This window comes from Halichoeres trimaculatus, unplaced genomic scaffold, assembly GCF_033239565.1.
Source record: "Halichoeres trimaculatus isolate MK-OKI-2021-1 unplaced genomic scaffold, fHalTri1.1 fHalTri1_scaffold_16, whole genome shotgun sequence".
Taxonomy (NCBI): domain Eukaryota; kingdom Metazoa; phylum Chordata; class Actinopteri; order Labriformes; family Labridae; genus Halichoeres; species Halichoeres trimaculatus.
This window is the reverse complement of record NW_027437194.1, coordinates 22,638,197-22,655,761: the sequence shown is the minus strand read 5'-3', so window position 1 is coordinate 22,655,761 and position 17,565 is coordinate 22,638,197. Positions and strand designations below refer to the sequence as shown.

Here is a 17,565-nt window from a genome sequence, read left to right as displayed (position 1 = left end):
AAGAAAAACACTCCCACTGCTTCCCTCTCCTTTGAATTTCTGAAGGATGTCGTCAGGTTTAGACAAGAGTTTAAATCTAGTGACAGACTTTAAACCTTCAAACCTCTAACAGAGTTTTGTTTTCCCTCCCCTCGGTCTGATCGACCTCAGTAGCTCCGTTCTGACTCCAGCCATCGAACATGTTGCAGCAGGATGAGTTTTAGGCTCCTGGTTTTGTGTCACACAGGTCAGAGGTCAACCCAGCTGACTGCATCTCCCTGCGCTCTGCTGTCTTTGTTTCACCTCACACTGACTTTCACACCCACATCTCTTCGCGCTTCATTTCTGCTAAAGAGGAGAGAAAACATGAAGGAGTTCAGGCACTCAGTGTTTGATGAAACACGTTTAATCTTGAAACAAGAAGTCTGAACATTTTCAGAAAAACAGACGTGATCTTAATCTGAACAGGCAATGATATTGACACACAGACAAAAACACACACACACACACACGCCCTCACACAAACACACTTTTCTTTTACAAGTTATTAGTCAACACTTGGTGTACAGATAACAGACTTACTTCTTAAAATAACAGCATCTTCATAAAATCATCACATAAAACAGCTTTAATGAAGCAATGATGAAGTCTCTGATGACCAGCTGCTAAAAACCAGCTCACACACTCACACACACACTCTGCGTTTAACCCTCAGTGATGAAGAGCAGCTGCAACATGAGAAACTTCTGTTCAGATGGAGGGATTTACAGCAACAACACACAGATACAGCTTTAATATACAGGAATATATTGCATAAGGTTTATTTTTATCAAGTATTACTACAGCTGTGGTTCTACCGAGGGTCGGAGAAATGGCTTTTAGGTTCACTCAGCTTCTGCATCCAGTGACAGAACAATCACCCAACAAGTCCAAGAGGCTCCACACAACTCAGATACTGAAAGAGGAATGTTTCTAAACAGGTTCACTGACTGTGAAGGTACGCAGACATGAAAAACACCTGAATCATGAGACAGATGGGTGATGCATGCTGGGATGAGGAGTTGCTGCTCACAAATCCATCATCTGTCAATCTACTCTGAATTTAAAAATCAGTTTTTAGTAAATTACAGCCAAAACTTCCCTTTGCTGCATGCAGTGTTTATGACTGTGAACACACTAGTGTGATTAAAGAGGAGGGTATAATACTTCCTAAAGTACAATGTGTGTAAAGTAACAATGCTGGATGTTCAAACTAAACATGTGCAGATTTATAAACCTTTACATATTCGTATGTTGGAGAAATCCATTAATCTGTAAACCAATCAAAATGCTCCCTTCTTAAAAATAAATATCTGTAAGCGTCACAAGAATCTCCTATAACACGTTGGAAGGACAGGGCCTCAAGCACCAAGGTTTGCACACAGTTCTGCCCTCCAATGGGCTGGCCAATCAGAGGGAAGGGGGTTTGTGGAGCGGGGAGCCTTAAAGAGACAGCAGCTAAAACAAAGTGTTTCAGTCGGAGGCTGAAATGAGGGCTTTCAAAAACAACAGAGAGAGAAAAATAGGGATTTTGTGAGCTGTAAATCATGTAAAGGTACTACGGAAACACCAGAAGGACAGAATAAAGACTAAAAAAAGCACAATACCCCCTCTTTAATCCCAGAATTTTGACTTGATTTAAAATTTTTGTTATTAAACTCTAAATTCTGAAACATAGTACAATAAAGCCTGATTCCTGATTTTTTTTTTGTCTTAAAGTCATAACGTTAAAAAGAATAGCTTGATATTTTTCTACTGCTCTAACCATAAAAACAATGTGATTATCCTTTTGTGTCTCCACACTAAAAACCCTGTAGTTAGTGAAACGGTGGAAACAAAAAGTAAACTTCTCATCCTGGTAATGTGTGTATGCTTGTTTGATTAGAATGAAGATAATATTCAGATCTGCTCGTCTTGTTGAAAACAGAAAGATGCAACATGATGAGATATACGAAGGACTTTAAAGTCTCACAGCTCAGTGTTTCTGATGAACATGTTCTTCACTTATTTCTCTACAGGTTTCACATAAATCACAGACAAACCTCTGTGACGTAGATTTGAGTCTACAGTAAATATCTACAGCATGAATACGTTTGTTCCTTTAAATAGATTCCTAAAGACTACAGCGAGAGTAAATGCTGATTGATTCCTGCTCAGGTTTTTTTGATCTAAATCATTAAACTACAGCTTGTTTTAATCTCTAAACGTCAGGATAATCTCTCCATCGTAGGCAGGTAAGGATGTGAAACACTGGGATCTATAAAGTGCATTTAAGTGGATAACAGCATAGTAACACAGGGAGGATCACAGCTGCTGGAAAAACACTTTAAACAGGGCTCCTCCTCTGGCTCAGTGTTTGAAACAGAGACAGCATCAGGACAAAAACACTTAAAGGTTGATTTAGATACCTCAGACGATCTCTACTCAACATTATAAAATCTAAACTTACAGTGTGCTGAATAAAATCAGAGTCAAAGTGCCTTGATGTGTTTGTCGTTAGTGAATCAGTCGGAGTCACCGTCTGCTCGTGTAGAGTCGTCTGCTAGGCGATCTCAGGAGCTCCAGCTGAAGACTTTAGTACGGAATTTGGTTCTGGTAATACTGCAGCATGTCGTACGTTTTGCTCCTGAAGGAAACAGATGAATAAAGACGTGAGTGAGACCACACTGCATCATGAGACATCTAGCTCTTAAGCACAACAAAACCCTGTTTCTAAACTCTGTTTAGAAAAAAAACCTTCAATGGAAAATTTGTGTGAACTGATGCGACTGGTGTGATTTCTCTCACCTGCTGCTGAGGAAGCAGCTCTGGATGACTTTGATGATGTATGCTGCAGCTTCTTTCTCACTCATCTGGGGGTTAAACCGTCCTCTGATCGAAAATAAACAGAACATTCATGTTTAAAGCTTAAACGGTGATTTTCTGAGTAGTTGGGGTCAGATAAACATGCTTTTAACAGTCAAACAGGTATTTTGCTTTTTTTTTTTTTACGATTAAAGTCTTTGTGAGGAATTTTCTATTTGGCACTGATTGCAGTGACCCCTGTGGTCAGAGTTGGTGGTGTTTTTACAGGATAAATGGTGCATTCCATTTGTACTCGGTAGTCAGAATTTTTACGTTCCAAGTGGGAATGCCCCCCCAGGTTGGAATTTTTGGCTTCGATGTCGGAGCACCAACACCATCCCCAAGTTTACAGTCGGAAATTACGACTTCAGGGGTAAACAGTAATCAAGCTCCTGTTATATTGTTTTTATTTTAAATTTCTGTCTAGTGTTTGTTGCTATAAATCGAATGTATAAGAAGTTATGTATTATTCGATGTTTATATACAGAAATATTGCTGTTATGGCGAGTTTTTCCAACTTGGTAACTGGAACACTAAACTTGGAGATGACATCATTCCCATTTTCGACTTCCCAGTTCAGAGTACAAATGAAATGTAGCAAAAGACTCAGTTTTCCATCCCTGTCATAGAGACAAGACTCGTGCCACGGCGTGCGTTTGTTCTGGAGAGCAGATCTTTCTAACTCTACTTTTCTTAGTTCAAGACAACTTTTCCCAGAATTCAGTACGAGGTACTGTAATTATCTGATTTTAAATACAGCAATTGTTTGTAACATGACAACTTACAGATTTTCTTGTTATGTTGTACCTATCATCTACCAACTCCAACTTCACCAGTCGAAGCTAACATAACCTCACTTTTCATTTTATTGATAGACTCTCAATTTTGAACAGACCACTGCAGAATAACTGCTGCCTGTGGGTTGGAATGAACATTATCACAACCAGTTTAACCCTTTTAGTCTGTAGCCTGTGCTCTATCACTCTCCAGTTTAGCTTTTTTTTGCTCTGATTTCCTTTTTCTATCATACAGTCCAGCTCCAGTGTCCACCATCGCTACAAAATAAATTTAACTGCTGAACTTTGTCGACCAGTGTGGTGTCATCAAAAGGAATTTCAGTCTACGTGCTGTAAATGGATTCATGTTCATAAGAAATTGACCTTACAGACACTGAGAAGTAACATTTAGAAACATCACATTTTGGATCTAATAATCTCATGCATTATCATGGAAAACCATGAATTATAAACATGCAGATATTATAGTAGGACTTTTGAAGATGACTCCTCGCAGGACCTTTAAGTTGCTCATTCAAAGACAAAAAGACACAGGATCATAAATCTGGAGTCGTGTTTGTCTCCAGCTGATGGATGGAAGATTAAATGATCACTGCTCTTTAAAAACTCTTGATAGAAATATTTTTGGTAGTTGCAGCCTTTATCATCACTTTAGGATCACGGTACATTTTACTGTCAGTCTTACTTGAGGAGTTTGATGGTTTGTCCTCTGAAGCAGGGCAGTCCAGTGTCCAACATGAGGGTAACCAGAGACACCACAGCATCCATGTAGGGTCTGTGAGTTCAGGGAGGAAGGAAACAACATTAAAAGAGACACTAAATGTGAAACATGAGAAAACATGGCTCTTCAAAGCTCACGGAACAATCTCAAACCACTCCTGTGTTTATCAAACCTCCTGGAGTCTTCTATCAGTGCAGTTTCTTACCGCACAGCCAGGTATCCTCTGACGCACATCTCCATGAACCACTTGAAAGGCGTGGCCTCCATCTTTCCACCCATGATCATCACCATCTCATCCGTCAGCTTGATGTCCGGCTCCCAGCCCAGGTTTCCTCCAGGAGAGCTCTCGAACATGAAGCCAAAGTCTGCAGGAAACAGAGCCGACAGGATCAGCATCCTGCAGACTCTTAAATGAGGTCTATGGAAAGATCAGGTACCACCTGAACACATCTGATACTCACCGATGTGGATCAGGTGTCCCTTACTGTCCAGCATGATGTTCCCGTTGTGTCGGTCTTTGATCTGCAGCAGGAAGAGCAGGAGGCTGTAGGCTGCCATGCTGCGGATAAAGTTATACCGAGCCTGAAGTGAGGAGGAGAGGAGAGGATAGGAGAGGAAAAGAAAAGGAGAGGAGAGAGGAGAGAAAGTTAACAGCTAAGTAAGATCCTGAGCTTCCTTCACTCCTGTCCATTAACGATATGTAAGACAGAATCAAAAAATAATCCTTTCCTCACCTTCTGGAAAGCCAGGGTGGACTCGTCTCCGTACTGATTACGGAAATAATCGTACATCCCAAAGTCTGTCTGTCTGCCCAGCTGGTCTCTGGACTTACAGTCTGGGATACACTCGATCACACCACACTGAGGGGACAGGACCAGAGATGAGGAGGTTTAGATTAAGGACAAGTCCCTTGTTTGCAAATACATGATTCTCTCTTGATAAGAAGAATCCAACATGTGTCAGGATTTGTGAGACATTAAGTCTTACCCCAGGTGCCGTGGCCACCACTCTGTAAGGAAAGACAAACAGATCGAGGCCGACCAGCTGGAAGATGTTCTTAAAGAGCCCGATGATCTGCAGAGCCAGCATGTCCTGCAGAAAAAGAAAGAGGATGGAGAGTCAGTCTCCTTTCCTCGTGAAGCGTGTCCCTGAATGATCTCAGAGCAAGAGAGGTGAGCTCCTGTCACCTGTCTGCAGTCGTCTCCCACTTTAAAGATGGCTGCCTGCCAGCAGACCCTGCGGGATCCGTCTGGGTTCTCCTCCCCATCCTCTAGAGAGTCAGATGGGGCGCGCAGACCCTCCCTCTCCAGCTCGCTCACGCCACAGCGCTTCACTTTAAACTTGGCCAGATACGGAGCTTTAGCAGCGCTGTGGAGACACAGGAAACAGTTTAAGAACTACAGTCTCAGAGACAAAGCTTCACATGTGGAGACAAATCTGAGCTTACCTCTGCATGGGCGTCCCAGACTTATAGTCGATGTCCAGTACGATGGCTTCTGGGTTACTGGGCAGGTAACAGCCTAAAACAACAAGAGGAGGAAATAAAAGACAGCATCATGATAATGTCCCACAGCCGCAAATAGTCACATTTCATAGAGAGGGTCAGAGCGGTGACTGGAATTGTTCTGCTGTTCAAACCTACGTGTTAATACTTCAGACAGAGCTTTAGGTATCTGTAAAAAACATCTCTGATTTAAGGATGTCAATTTATCATGATTCAGGTAAATGATGTTAAAAACTGCTCCAACAGCAACAACTGTGCTGCTTATAATCAGCTGTGAAGGTGATGTTTGCAGTTTAAAGCATGTTTCCATGTCAACAAACTGAAAGATTTGTGCAGAGCGGAGGTGCTCAGCAGGGGGCTGCACCAGGTTTCCACAAGCTCTTTTTTAGGGGCAACAATACACAATGACTGACAATGAATGAAGTAGGGACGCTTTTTATAGGACATGAACCTGTTAAAGGAGACAAAACTGTCGAATACATGTAAGTACATTTTGTATGTTTTGTATTTGTGGTTGAAAATAAAAAATTATAGGGGAAAACCCTGTTTTCCTTAAAGAGGGGTTATTGTTTATTCTCCATTCTGTCACAGCTCAAAATAACCCTATTTTTCTCTCCCTTGTATTCTAAAAAACTCTTATTTCAGCCTGTGTCTTAAACACCAAAACACATGTTTTAGCAACTGTCTCTTTAAGGCTCCCACAAACCCCCTTCCCTCTGATTGGCCAGCCCTTTGGAAGTCTATCAGGGGCAGAGCTATTGGCAGACCTCGGTGTTTGAGGCCAACCTGTCTCTTGGATATCTCTTGCTGTTTTTAGAACAGAGCGCTTCGAACAGTTTACAGGCAGATTCGAGGAAATCAAATATTGGAAAGCACGATACCCCCTCTTTAATGCTTATAAAAGACGAAATTGGAGTAGATCTTTCTGTCCATCGGACCTGTTGTTTGCTGGGACATTACCTGACTGCACTTTGATATCAGATAGAGCTTTGAGGCAGGCTCTTTTCCTCTCCTCTCCCTTTGGAACGGGCCTGAAGAACAAAAAAACCTCATCTGTCACATCAAGTCACAAACATACTCATTTCCTCATCAGATCTTTGGATGCTGAGCTCACTTGATGATGGCAGAGACGTTGGTGATCTTGTTGAAGAAGTCAAACTCCCTCTGGTAGAAGTCTTTAGCTGGTCCAGACAGAGAGCCGGTGATCTCCTCCACCATCTGCTCCAGCAGCTCCCCGATGTCAGCTGCACAGATCCAGTTAATGAGGTTAATGAGGCAGAGATAAGCGTTATTACATCAATTCATCTGCTTTGATTAAGCCTGAGGCGTCACATTAGGCACGCTGCATGGGTCCACATGAATAGGAACAGATATCACTTTGGCCTCACACAGTGTGAACTGGAAACACCGCAGGAGGAAAATACTGTCACTGTTTGATCGTCATTCAGATCAAATTTATTAAAGATTAATGAGAAGCTGACACAAAGCAATCGTTCAGGGAACTAACAGAGTTAATTCTTTAATAACAAAGACTAAAACAAGGAAGAATAAATAAATTCTGTTTTCTAAAATTAGTGATCAGAAACAGGTTAGAGTAAAGATGAAGACGGTTGTTTGGTGAATGAAATAGATTATTAATGATTGTTAGATGTGTATTCTGTCCAGATAACACCCACTCACTTCAGAGCCAGTTAAAGAACTTTTTCTTAAGTGGATTAAAGTTCAGTTCCTGTATTTTTATATTTATAACAAATTATATTTTTTTGTTATCAGAGTCTTACAGTAAGTCTCTTTTTGGTGAGGACACACAGACCAGGCTCCTGCTCCCTTTTCCCCCAAATAAAGAGGGAATAAAAGTAAAACCTTGGTTGATAATGTATTTACGGACGGAGGATGCAACTTTGGGGTCTTTACATTGTCTGAGGGCAGATGGCTTCATGAAACCTTAGTGTCATAATACTGTTGTTATGTTAAAACTATTTTTATGATAACTACTGCTGTTATATTATCTAGTGAAAAGGGTTGAAAGTCTTCATTTCTTTGTTTTATTCTACTTCATGATGTGCCTCTGCTTCTTTCATTCAGCTGACGCTACAATCTGTTGCATTTTTATAAAAATGATGATAAAAAAGAGGAAACACTGAAGCACTCCTTCAGTGTGACAGCATTAAGAGCAAACTCCTTTGTGATCAAGCTGTCATTGGAAGCTCGTGTCTAAAACAAACCAAAGCTGGAATGGCCTAGCAGTTAGGTTGCACGCCCCACATGAGAGGCTGTGGACGCCTTTCCTTCTCTCGCCCTGTTTCTTGCTCTGTCGTCTGTCCTTCCCTCTCTGAATAAATACAGAAAAGCCCAAACACTCACGGTCTTTGGTGTGTCCCTCCTCATCCATGAAGATGTTGGTCTTCATGTTCCAGATGAACTGGTGGGCGAGGAGCTGAGACTTCTGAGCGGCCCACAGGATGTACTCTCTCACATAACCCATCTGAGCCAAAGAGACGACAACAGTTCACAGCTACACAGCAAAAACTTATAACTGAGCATGTTTTGAAGTCTTATTCTTCATAAAAGCATTTTATTAGACTTGAAATAGGCCACGTTCACCATAGACGTCTACAGAATGCCTTGATTCAAAAGATGAACCAAAAATGAGACATGAGATGTTTGTAATGAGAAAAAGAATCTCAAAACAAGACTCATCAGGTGAATGTGGCTCAAGTTAGTCTAATTAGAAACTTTTATTAGCAATATAACAAAAATACTTGCAAAATTTTGAGGTTTTACTGTGAAGGATTCCATAAATAATGTTTAAACCATGATGAAATGCAGAACTACCTTGTGTTCTTTGAGCTGTACTAAAGGTCCCATATTATGCAAAAATCACTTTATTAAGTCTTTTAGTGAAATTTGTGGGTCTTTGGCTTTCCTCCCAGCCCACAAAATGTGATATTTAATGACAAAACCTGTATTAAGTAGTGCTTGTGAATGTAAAATCCTGACCTAAAACAAGCTGTTTGGATTTTGGGGATTTGCCGACGTCAGCGATTCCCTTTTTTGACCAATCAGGAGCAAGTCTGACCTGATTGGTCCACCAGAGCAGATACCCCTGATCCCCCTCCCTGCCCACTCCTCTCCCCGCTGCTGAAGAGAAATCTCTCCAGCAGCGGGGAGGAGAATGCCAAAGTTGAAGGGCCATCACTGCTCTGTTTTTGGCTGTAAACAGCCACAAAGTTCCATGCAAAAGCTTCCCATCTCGGAAGAAGACAAGACTAGGTGGCTAGAGCTCATTTATGAGGGAAATGTTCCAGCTACACTCAGTAAAACTGTGCATGTGTGTGCTTGTCACCTCACGGCCGACTGCTTTTCCAACTTTGGACAGTACAACAGAGGGCTAGCGAATAGACTGGTCCTGAATCCAGGCGCATTACCAACGATCCGCCAACAAACCTCGGACCCTGGAAATGTGAGTATTTTAAATGCTGTGTGCTGTGGAGCAGATGGAAGAGCTTTTCCTCAGTGTCCCCCCTGTCTCTGTGTTAGCTTCAGAATGCTAACTGTAGCTGCTGTTAGCCTGATGTTTTAGCCTGTAATGTTACGGTAAACGAGCTTCACTGTTTTCTAAACATTGTGCACTCAGAGCTTGTGGCGCCACTCTCAGTGACGCGGAAGAGCGGGGCGGTATCAGTGGTGGCTCATTTACATATGAAGGCCACGCCCACTAAATCAGACTGTTCTGAACAGAGGGGCTATGAGAGCCTGGAAACAATGCTGCTGTGCTTGATTTATTGGCTTTTTGGACTAAAACATGTTACTACCATTTCATGAAGACATCAATGATCCATATTAAACTGCAGAGAAGGAGCAGAATATGGGACCTTTAATACTAAGTACAGAGTTAGACATAAACACAAAAGAAACACATTTTAACACTAAAAACAGTCAGAGGGAACGTTTATCTACCCCTGTAAAGAAACACAGAGTAGTTCATGTTTACCTTATCGTAACGGAGAGCCTGGACGATCTGAGGAATGTAGAACAAGATGGCGTCCTAAAATAAAAAAAAGAAGTTCACTTTAAGGGTGCTTTAACTTTGCTTCATGAATACACACATAATTTGTGTGTGTGTGTGTGTGACTCACTGGAGGAAAGGAGCGCAGCACTTTGACCCCGTACTGAGCAGTGAGAGGATGAGGAGGGTACATGCTGCTGAAGTAGGACAGCCCAGTGGGCGGGTCTGCTGGAGCCCAGCACAGGATGTGACTCAGCTCAGGAGAGTCAGCATCGATGGTGTGCCAGGTCACCAGGAACTGGAGGACAAACAGAAAACAGGAGGATTTAAAAGCTGAAAGATACAGACTGACAGAGTGGACCATGAGGTTACTCACCTTTACAGCTTCAGGTACGTCACTGACAGCTCCGGGGTCCAGCCTCACCAGGCGAGTCACTTCAGCCACGATGGCATCGTTCTTAAACCTGAGAACAACGGAGGTCAAATTAAACGGTTAAAGTTGTTTAAATTGAGTCAAAGCAGCTTTTTTTTTAAGACTGCACTGACTGAAGTAACAAGTGAAAACAGATCATTTATTTTATAAAACATATATTTTATAAGAGTGTAACAGAAAAACTACACCGACAAAAACACCCTTCTAGTGCTGGTTGGACCAATTTTTTCCTTTAAGACTGTGTCGTAGATTAACATAACTCCACTATGAGAATCTCCTGTTCTGATTTGATGGGTTGGCTTCAGCCGTCTTAGTGGTTTATTTTACACCACAAACGTTTCACACATTTTCCACTCACCCAACAACCTGCACACTAAGTCCTGACACATTTTTTTTTGGTAAATCTCACTTTATAATCTCTACTTTGCAGCTTTTGCATCATTTAGTTGACTGTTTTTTTTTTCCTTCATGTTGACCGTCATGATCTGATCATGACAGGAGAAGAAGAAAAGAAGGGATAAAGTGCTGCAGTAGATAAACTGCTGCATTTCCACAAAAATGTCACCTATGGTTTGAATATAAAACTCGCAGGTTGATTTGGGTTAAACAACCAGAAAAACCTTCCTCTGAGTGTTGTTAATGTTTAAGTAAAGTAACTCTTAAACCTTAGTTTCAACTGCTCTGATGCTTCCTCTTTAAAACCATCAACCCCTAATCCCAGGAGGCACTTTCAGAGCTGTTGATTTTAAAGCAAGTGCACCTCGTTGGTAGCTGCATAGCCAGGTAAGGTGCGATTCCCCAGGCCAGATTGACGTTGTCCTTCCACTGTTTCTCCGTCAGGCTGATGTATTTGGACCTCCAGTTGGCGATGCTGGTCTCCACTGATTGCTCTGTGGAGATGGCCAGTTCCTGAGTGGACAGAGGGTTGTACCACGTGGTCAGGCGCTCGATCTCACTGGCCTGAAGGAGAACAGGAGGAGAGTAAGAACAGGGTTATGATCAGAAAATGAGAGTCAAAGTGGAAACAGATGGGAACTATAAATCCTGAATCCTCACCAGTAAAGCCAACAGCAGAGTCCTTCGCTTCATGTAGTATTTGTGGAGCTGTGTTCCTCTGTTGCTCTTCTTGGATTGGCCTGGAGGAAGAATAAATCACTGTCAGCTGATACTTTGAGAGGACAAGCATCCCAGTTTCATTTCAAACAACCATCAGTCATGGCAGAGAAAAAACAAGTGTTTTTTATCAGGTTTTTAAAGTAAAAAGCACAAGCTGATGATATGAAATCTGCTGATACTCTGTGAAGCTGAGGGTCATCTGCTGATAGGAGGCAGTACCTGACTTCTTGGACGTGGTGGACATGCCACTGGACAGCGGGTAAGTGTTGATCCATCCCTGGCCGCTCTGCTGAGATCGGGAGCTGGAGTCGATGCTGCTCCTGAGGTCAGCAGCGTTCATCACCGACAGACTGTTCAGGGACGGGTCCTGATTATCTGTTCACACACACACAGCTTCAGTATGGCTCACACCTGTCAGACAGCGCTCAGATAAACTGATATTAGGACTAACTAACAGTGAAAAACATTAATAAATGGTCGATGATGAGTAAGATGAGCGGTTTCAGTTAGTTCTCTGCTGTTCTGATGATCGTGCATCGGAAAGCAAGAAAATCCAGCAGGATTTAAATGAAGCAGAGCCCGTCTGGAACCACTGGTCCCAGGTCAGTTGGTAGTTTGACTTCTCTATGCGCGCAGGCGAACTTAAACCTGACCCAGGACCAGCAGTTTGAGGGCTGGTCTACCTGAAGCGCTTTGATGTGTATGAAAATGAGACGACCTCAGGGTTGTCGGGGATGATGGGGAGGAGGGAACATTCTGGGCTTGAAGAAAAAACTTTTCTCAGTCTTTTGGTTTCTTCTCTTGATGCCATGTTGAGCGAGGAGAGGGGCAGACTGGTGGGCTGATGATGTAAAGTCATGCAGCTTGACGCAGCTGACAAATTTGTGCTTTTCCTCACAGCTGCTCCACAGAGGATAAAGAAGAGATGAAGAGAGATTCTTAAAGTAAAAAGAGAGCGGGGGAGAGGAGACCTGAGATCTGCTTTGACTTGTTCTAAGATCCAAGCTTTCGAGTTGCTCCAGTGGACTGTGATGGCTGTAGAGTAACATCACACTCTAAGTAATATGGCACTAGCGAAGATTTCAATTCTTGCATTAAGACATGTCAGACACTGAATCTTGTTTTAAAAGTGTTTCACTTGTTTTTGTCTTCGGCTTTACAGTGTAATCTTTAATTACACCATAATTAAAGATTACAGGGTCTGATGGACTTGTTTCTTGGAAGTTAGTGTATGACTTTAATGTTTACATTTGTTTGTTTGGATCCCCCAAAACACCTTTTTTACACAAAGAAAACAAAAAAAAATCCTACACCAACTTAAAAAAATAATTTACACCAGCAACTCTCATTTTTCTCTGTTCCTGGTTTTACAAGAAGTCTTAAGAGTTCCCAGAATAAAGAATCCACCTCACAGTCATGACTTCCATCTAAAAGAATCTTAAGGAGCATTTCTGAAACTTTCTGTTCTTCTTGAATGCCAAGAAAACCAAAACAATTCAGAGAAGACTCAGGATTTCAAATTAAGATTTCAAAGAGGGAAAATGAGAGGGATCAAGAAAAGATCACTGAGGGGGAATCAAGATTTATATCTATATGTAAACACAGATGTGCTTGGATATAGATGTATAGATTTAAACATGGATGGATAGATCGAGGATCTATCTGCAGCTCTGTGAGGACACAGCGTCAAATTTGACAGGCGTGAAAAAGCATGCCCCTGCTGCGGTGCAGTCCGAGCTCCACCGCTTTAGGCTTACTTAATATCGATATCGGAGAAGTGCTGGACACGATAAGCGATCCGAATATCCCGGCAGAGAGCGTGCTCGGGGCTGGGGTTGTACCAAGCTCACCAGGTGGGACCAAGTGGCACGCTGCCAGGTACTTCTTGTCGGACAGGATGCTGGCGTAGAAACGGATGATGATGCAGATGTCCTCACGGAGGCTCTTGTCACACTGGGTGGGAAACTTTGGAGACACGCTGGAAACACAAGACAGAGACTTAGACTAACAGAAGTTAAGCTAAGTGGTAAGTTGACTCTATCTTTTTGTAAAAACAGGCATCAGTAAGATTTCACAGTGGATTAACTAAAACAAGAACCTCTAGAAACTGTCAGGAGAAGAAAGTATGAGTCTCCTCTCAGATGGGAGATGTGAACATGAGCAGAGACGGTAAACATTTCTTTAGTCCCCTGAGTTCAGACTTCTACCACAGCTCCTTTTCTGAAAGGCTTCTTCAGCAACTTTGAATTTTGCAGACTGATTAGTGTCTGCTAATACACTTTGTTCAGGTCTCCTGACACAGGAGTCTTTAATCTGTACTGTTTGGGCTCCCTTTGTTGATTTCAAGGTTGTAACAGAAAACATAAAGAGGTGAACATGTTTGGTTAGGAATAAAAAACTTCAAAATGAAAGAAACCTTGTCTTTCACTGATTAAAAGATGCAGGTAAAGTATGGTTTATGGAAGTTTATGGAAGAAAAAAAACAATAAAGGAGACGGGATGAGCATTTACTGAACTTAATGAGCAGAAAGAAAGATTTTTGAGCAACCAGCTGATGTCAGCATGCTCAAAATATCTATTCTGATTTTTGTTTCATTGATGTTTAACATTTTAATTTTCAACATTTTCCACTTTAGTGTGAATCACTGCAGCATTCAAACATGGAGTCTTCAAACAAAACGTGACAGTTAAGAGAATACTTAATGAATCATGCAGTTAGAAACATAATACTTTTTGTCTGGCCCTTGAAGACCTGGACTGGATTTGGGGAGGGGGGCTATCTCTGCTGTATTTATTTTGTCTTTCTTTTTTTATTTTAAGTTATTTTTTAGGGCTTTGCATGCCTTTAATTGAAGAGGATAGGACAGTGAATAGAGATGGAAACAGAGTGTGAGTGGGGAATGACGTGGGAAGCAGGCTGGACTCAAACCCGGGACACCCACTTGAGGACGAACTTCATGGAGCACAACCTAGACCGCTAGGCCGTCTGTGCCCCTTATTTTGTCTTTCTAACTCACTGAAGCTCTCAGGATCAAGTGCCATGTATCATTCAATTCAGGTGAAACTTACCTTTTACTTTGCTCTATTTAAAGTGCCAGTGTTAAGTTTGTTTTATCTGATAATCGATGAAAACACTTGATTTAAAAAAATGTGTTGGGCCTGTCCACATTATGTACAAATTTGTTTGTTTTTCCCAGCCTTCATCCTGTTTTCTACTCTGGAAAATTTTATGCACACAACTGTGGATACGGAGTCGCTGGATATGTAAATGAGACAAGTGTGACACCCCTTAAAAGGTGAGAACGTCCGCTGTAACTGACTTTTGAAGGCTTGTAGAAAGGATTAGAGGTTCAAATGTTCAAACATTTCCAAAAAAGAGTTATTTTTAGCAGTCAGTGGCTGTGTCGGTCTTTAAGAGGTTAAAGCTCAAATGCATGAAAATGTTTGAAGTGAGTCTGAGTACCTGAAGTAATCAAAGGCCGTGGAGTAAATCTTCTCCCTGAGCACGTTTCTCACGGTTGCGTTTGTGAGGACGTCAGAGTGAAGCAGAGCCAGACCCAGAGTCAGCAGCCTGAAACACACACACACATGTACACCATGTTTAACACATCTGCATGTTACTGCAACCTACTCCTCAAGTGAAGCCTTGAAAAGGAAAACTGAAATTCATTAGCAGGAAGTGTTTGTGATGTTAGTGTATTTTGAGGACCTAAAACGAGGTCCGATGGCAGCCACGTGACGGTTGAGGCTGCTCTTAGCACCCCCCACGTTCAGGGACAGCGAGCGCTGAAGCAAACTGCCAAAGATCTCCACCTGATCTGCACTGGAGTACTTGGCGATCTCAAACCTCTGGACCAAAAACTACAGAAAGAAAACAGAGACTGTATGTTAAAGGCTTCATGGAAGCAGAAGGATTCACATCACAGATCATCTTCTGTCTGACCTCTATCCATATCTGGTGGGGAGTAACATCTGGAGGGCAGGGGACCGGCTGACTCTCCTCTGAAGCAGCCAAAGGGTCTGCCTCCACCTGAGCGTCTGAGAACAAACCCATCTTCAGCTCCACGGTCATCTGCCACGCTCCGGCCATCTCACGCATAAACTAAGACACACAGGGAGAGTTTTCAGTGAGCACACAAAACTAAAAGGAGAACTAAAAAGTGATTTAACACAACCATGTACCGGCACTTCCACTCCGACTCGAGCTGCCAGCAGCCACTCCCAGCAGGCTATGGCCGTCTCCATGCCGTGGGCCGTGAACATCTTGAGAGGAGACCAGCAGAGGTGGTGCAGCAGCTGAGGATCACAGTCTGGAACACATGATATGTAAGTTTAGCTCACATTAGCAGAGCAGACGGAGCCCTGCTGAGTGATTCTGAGTGATAACTCGTGAAAGCAGCAAAGATGGACACAGAGGGAAACAGAAACCTTTGGTGCTGATGAGCAGAGCAGCCAGTTTAAACATGGCTTCAGTGAAGGCCTCAGGCTGAGCAGAGTCCAAAGCCTCCCCCATCTGTTTGATCATCAGCCGGCCCAGATCAGACTGTCCTCTGACGGCCTGAGCAAAGTGGATCATACCAGAAACCTGCGGGGGCATAACAATAAAAGTTACAGATGTGCTTTAAACATCACGTGCACATGCAGAGAGTGAGTAAACCTGATCACAGTGCAGCTGTGACACAAAAACAAAGATTTGGTGGTTTTACCTCTCCAGCATATCTGTTCCTGAGGTTGAGGGAAGCCATGAAGTTTGAGTAATCCTTCTTCACACAGGCGGGCCTCTCAGTCAGCTGGGTTGACTACAGGAGGAGCATGAATTCAGCATTTGAGATGGAGAGGATGTCTGACACTTTACCTTTACACCTTAAATTCTAATCAGACATTTTTCTGATGGTGCATGGGGTAGGGCTGCAGAGTCTTTACAATCATGATAGAGAAAGACCTTTAAAACCTGAGACCACAATAAGTTAACCATCATCATGCTCCAGTAAAAAAAACGCATCTCCAGAGGAGGCGTCACCAATACGGTTCTCTTAAAGCTCCTTTGTGTTACGACTGCCATTGTGGCTTTACTTTGACAGATTACACACACACATCATTATTTATCATCATTGTCTAGTCTTCATCATGGATGTTCATCACAACCAGGGTGTGAATTCAATCCTAAAGCATAAAAAACAGAGAGCCTCTGGTCTACTGCCTATGGCATCCCACAGGGCTCTGATCTTATGCCACTTTTGTTCAGTGAAAATCTGGAGGTAAATCAAAGAACTGTGGGTGTTTTAAAAGACCAGCTGTGCCTCACCCCCAGCGTTGTGTTCTGCTTGTTGTAGCCGGCAAAGTGCAGGATGCTCTCTGTAGCCATGGCCAGGCCCGTGTGCTGGGAGAGACCGGACACCCAGTTCTGATGCTTGTTCAGGTACTCCTGAAAAGACAGCATGAGGTTCAGGGATTGAAAACATTTGGTTCATCTTGGTGATGTACATTTAGAGATTCTGGGTTTTATGGAACAGGAAAGACAAGAAGTGTTACCTGGAGGTGGGATTTGGTCACAGATGGAGCCCATTTCATCGCCTCTTTGAGGATCTCTCCACAACGGGCAGCAAAATCCTTTACAATGCTCTAAACAAAGAACAAGACTCAGGTTACAGCCAAACAGACAAATCATTTATTCATGTGTTGGCCAAAAAATAGGCAGAGATCAGTAAACAGCAGAACCCATAGACAGGAAACTCAAAATACCACTCATTTGGATTTTTTGTTTGACACTATCAAAATCAGGATTCTTTGTCAAAAAAAACTTTTTTCTTCATTTCAGTCTTTGTTTATAAACTGGATTGGAAAAAAGTTACCACTTTTCTCCAGCAGAGGGTGAAATGTTTCTCTGACTCACGCGATGTGCATTTTATGGGAAATTATGTCTCCTGATAGAGTCTGTGGATATTTTTATCATCATCTAACTTTTTCATATGGTCTGGCGTTAAAAAAGCAAATAAAAAATCGCAAAAATAGCAAAAATTGTAAAAATCGTAAATATTGATGAATTGCAATTTAAATTGAATTGGCACCCCAAAATTCATAACAGAATCAAATTGTGAGAGTAGCATCTAGTCCCGGCCCTAA

General features: G+C 42.3%; 1 protein-coding gene across 2 annotated transcripts in view; it reads right to left on the bottom strand.

Annotated features, from left to right (window-relative positions):
- Nucleotides 1-392: 392 nt before the first annotated feature.
- Nucleotides 393-17,565, bottom strand: part of pi4kaa (phosphatidylinositol 4-kinase, catalytic, alpha a) — a 32,147-nt gene continuing 14,974 nt past the window's right edge. The window contains exons 28-54 of one of the 2 annotated variants that reach the window (XM_074690013.1): nucleotides 16,975-17,064; nucleotides 16,748-16,867; nucleotides 16,149-16,241; nucleotides 15,871-16,027; nucleotides 15,625-15,752; nucleotides 15,386-15,544; nucleotides 15,152-15,303; nucleotides 14,906-15,013; nucleotides 13,293-13,420; nucleotides 11,662-11,817; nucleotides 11,383-11,462; nucleotides 11,087-11,286; nucleotides 10,270-10,357; nucleotides 10,024-10,191; nucleotides 9,879-9,932; nucleotides 8,249-8,369; nucleotides 6,999-7,128; nucleotides 6,845-6,915; nucleotides 5,828-5,900; nucleotides 5,568-5,748; nucleotides 5,368-5,472; nucleotides 5,115-5,240; nucleotides 4,842-4,962; nucleotides 4,586-4,745; nucleotides 4,345-4,434; nucleotides 2,806-2,889; nucleotides 393-2,644 (exon numbers count right to left, since the gene is read on the bottom strand). In XM_074690013.1, coding sequence (XP_074546114.1) covers nucleotides 2,593-2,644; nucleotides 2,806-2,889; nucleotides 4,345-4,434; nucleotides 4,586-4,745; nucleotides 4,842-4,962; nucleotides 5,115-5,240; nucleotides 5,368-5,472; nucleotides 5,568-5,748; nucleotides 5,828-5,900; nucleotides 6,845-6,915; nucleotides 6,999-7,128; nucleotides 8,249-8,369; nucleotides 9,879-9,932; nucleotides 10,024-10,191; nucleotides 10,270-10,357; nucleotides 11,087-11,286; nucleotides 11,383-11,462; nucleotides 11,662-11,817; nucleotides 13,293-13,420; nucleotides 14,906-15,013; nucleotides 15,152-15,303; nucleotides 15,386-15,544; nucleotides 15,625-15,752; nucleotides 15,871-16,027; nucleotides 16,149-16,241; nucleotides 16,748-16,867; nucleotides 16,975-17,064 — 3,195 coding nt within the window. In that variant the 3' untranslated portion in view covers nucleotides 393-2,592. Of the gene's footprint in view, nucleotides 2,645-2,805; nucleotides 2,890-4,344; nucleotides 4,435-4,585; nucleotides 4,746-4,841; nucleotides 4,963-5,114; nucleotides 5,241-5,367; nucleotides 5,473-5,567; nucleotides 5,749-5,827; nucleotides 5,901-6,844; nucleotides 6,916-6,998; nucleotides 7,129-8,248; nucleotides 8,370-9,878; nucleotides 9,933-10,023; nucleotides 10,192-10,269; nucleotides 10,358-11,086; nucleotides 11,287-11,382; nucleotides 11,463-11,661; nucleotides 11,818-13,199; nucleotides 13,421-14,905; nucleotides 15,014-15,151; nucleotides 15,304-15,385; nucleotides 15,545-15,624; nucleotides 15,753-15,870; nucleotides 16,028-16,148; nucleotides 16,242-16,747; nucleotides 16,868-16,974; nucleotides 17,065-17,565 lie in introns of both variants that reach the window. The other variant, XM_074690012.1, reaches the window with a different exon arrangement.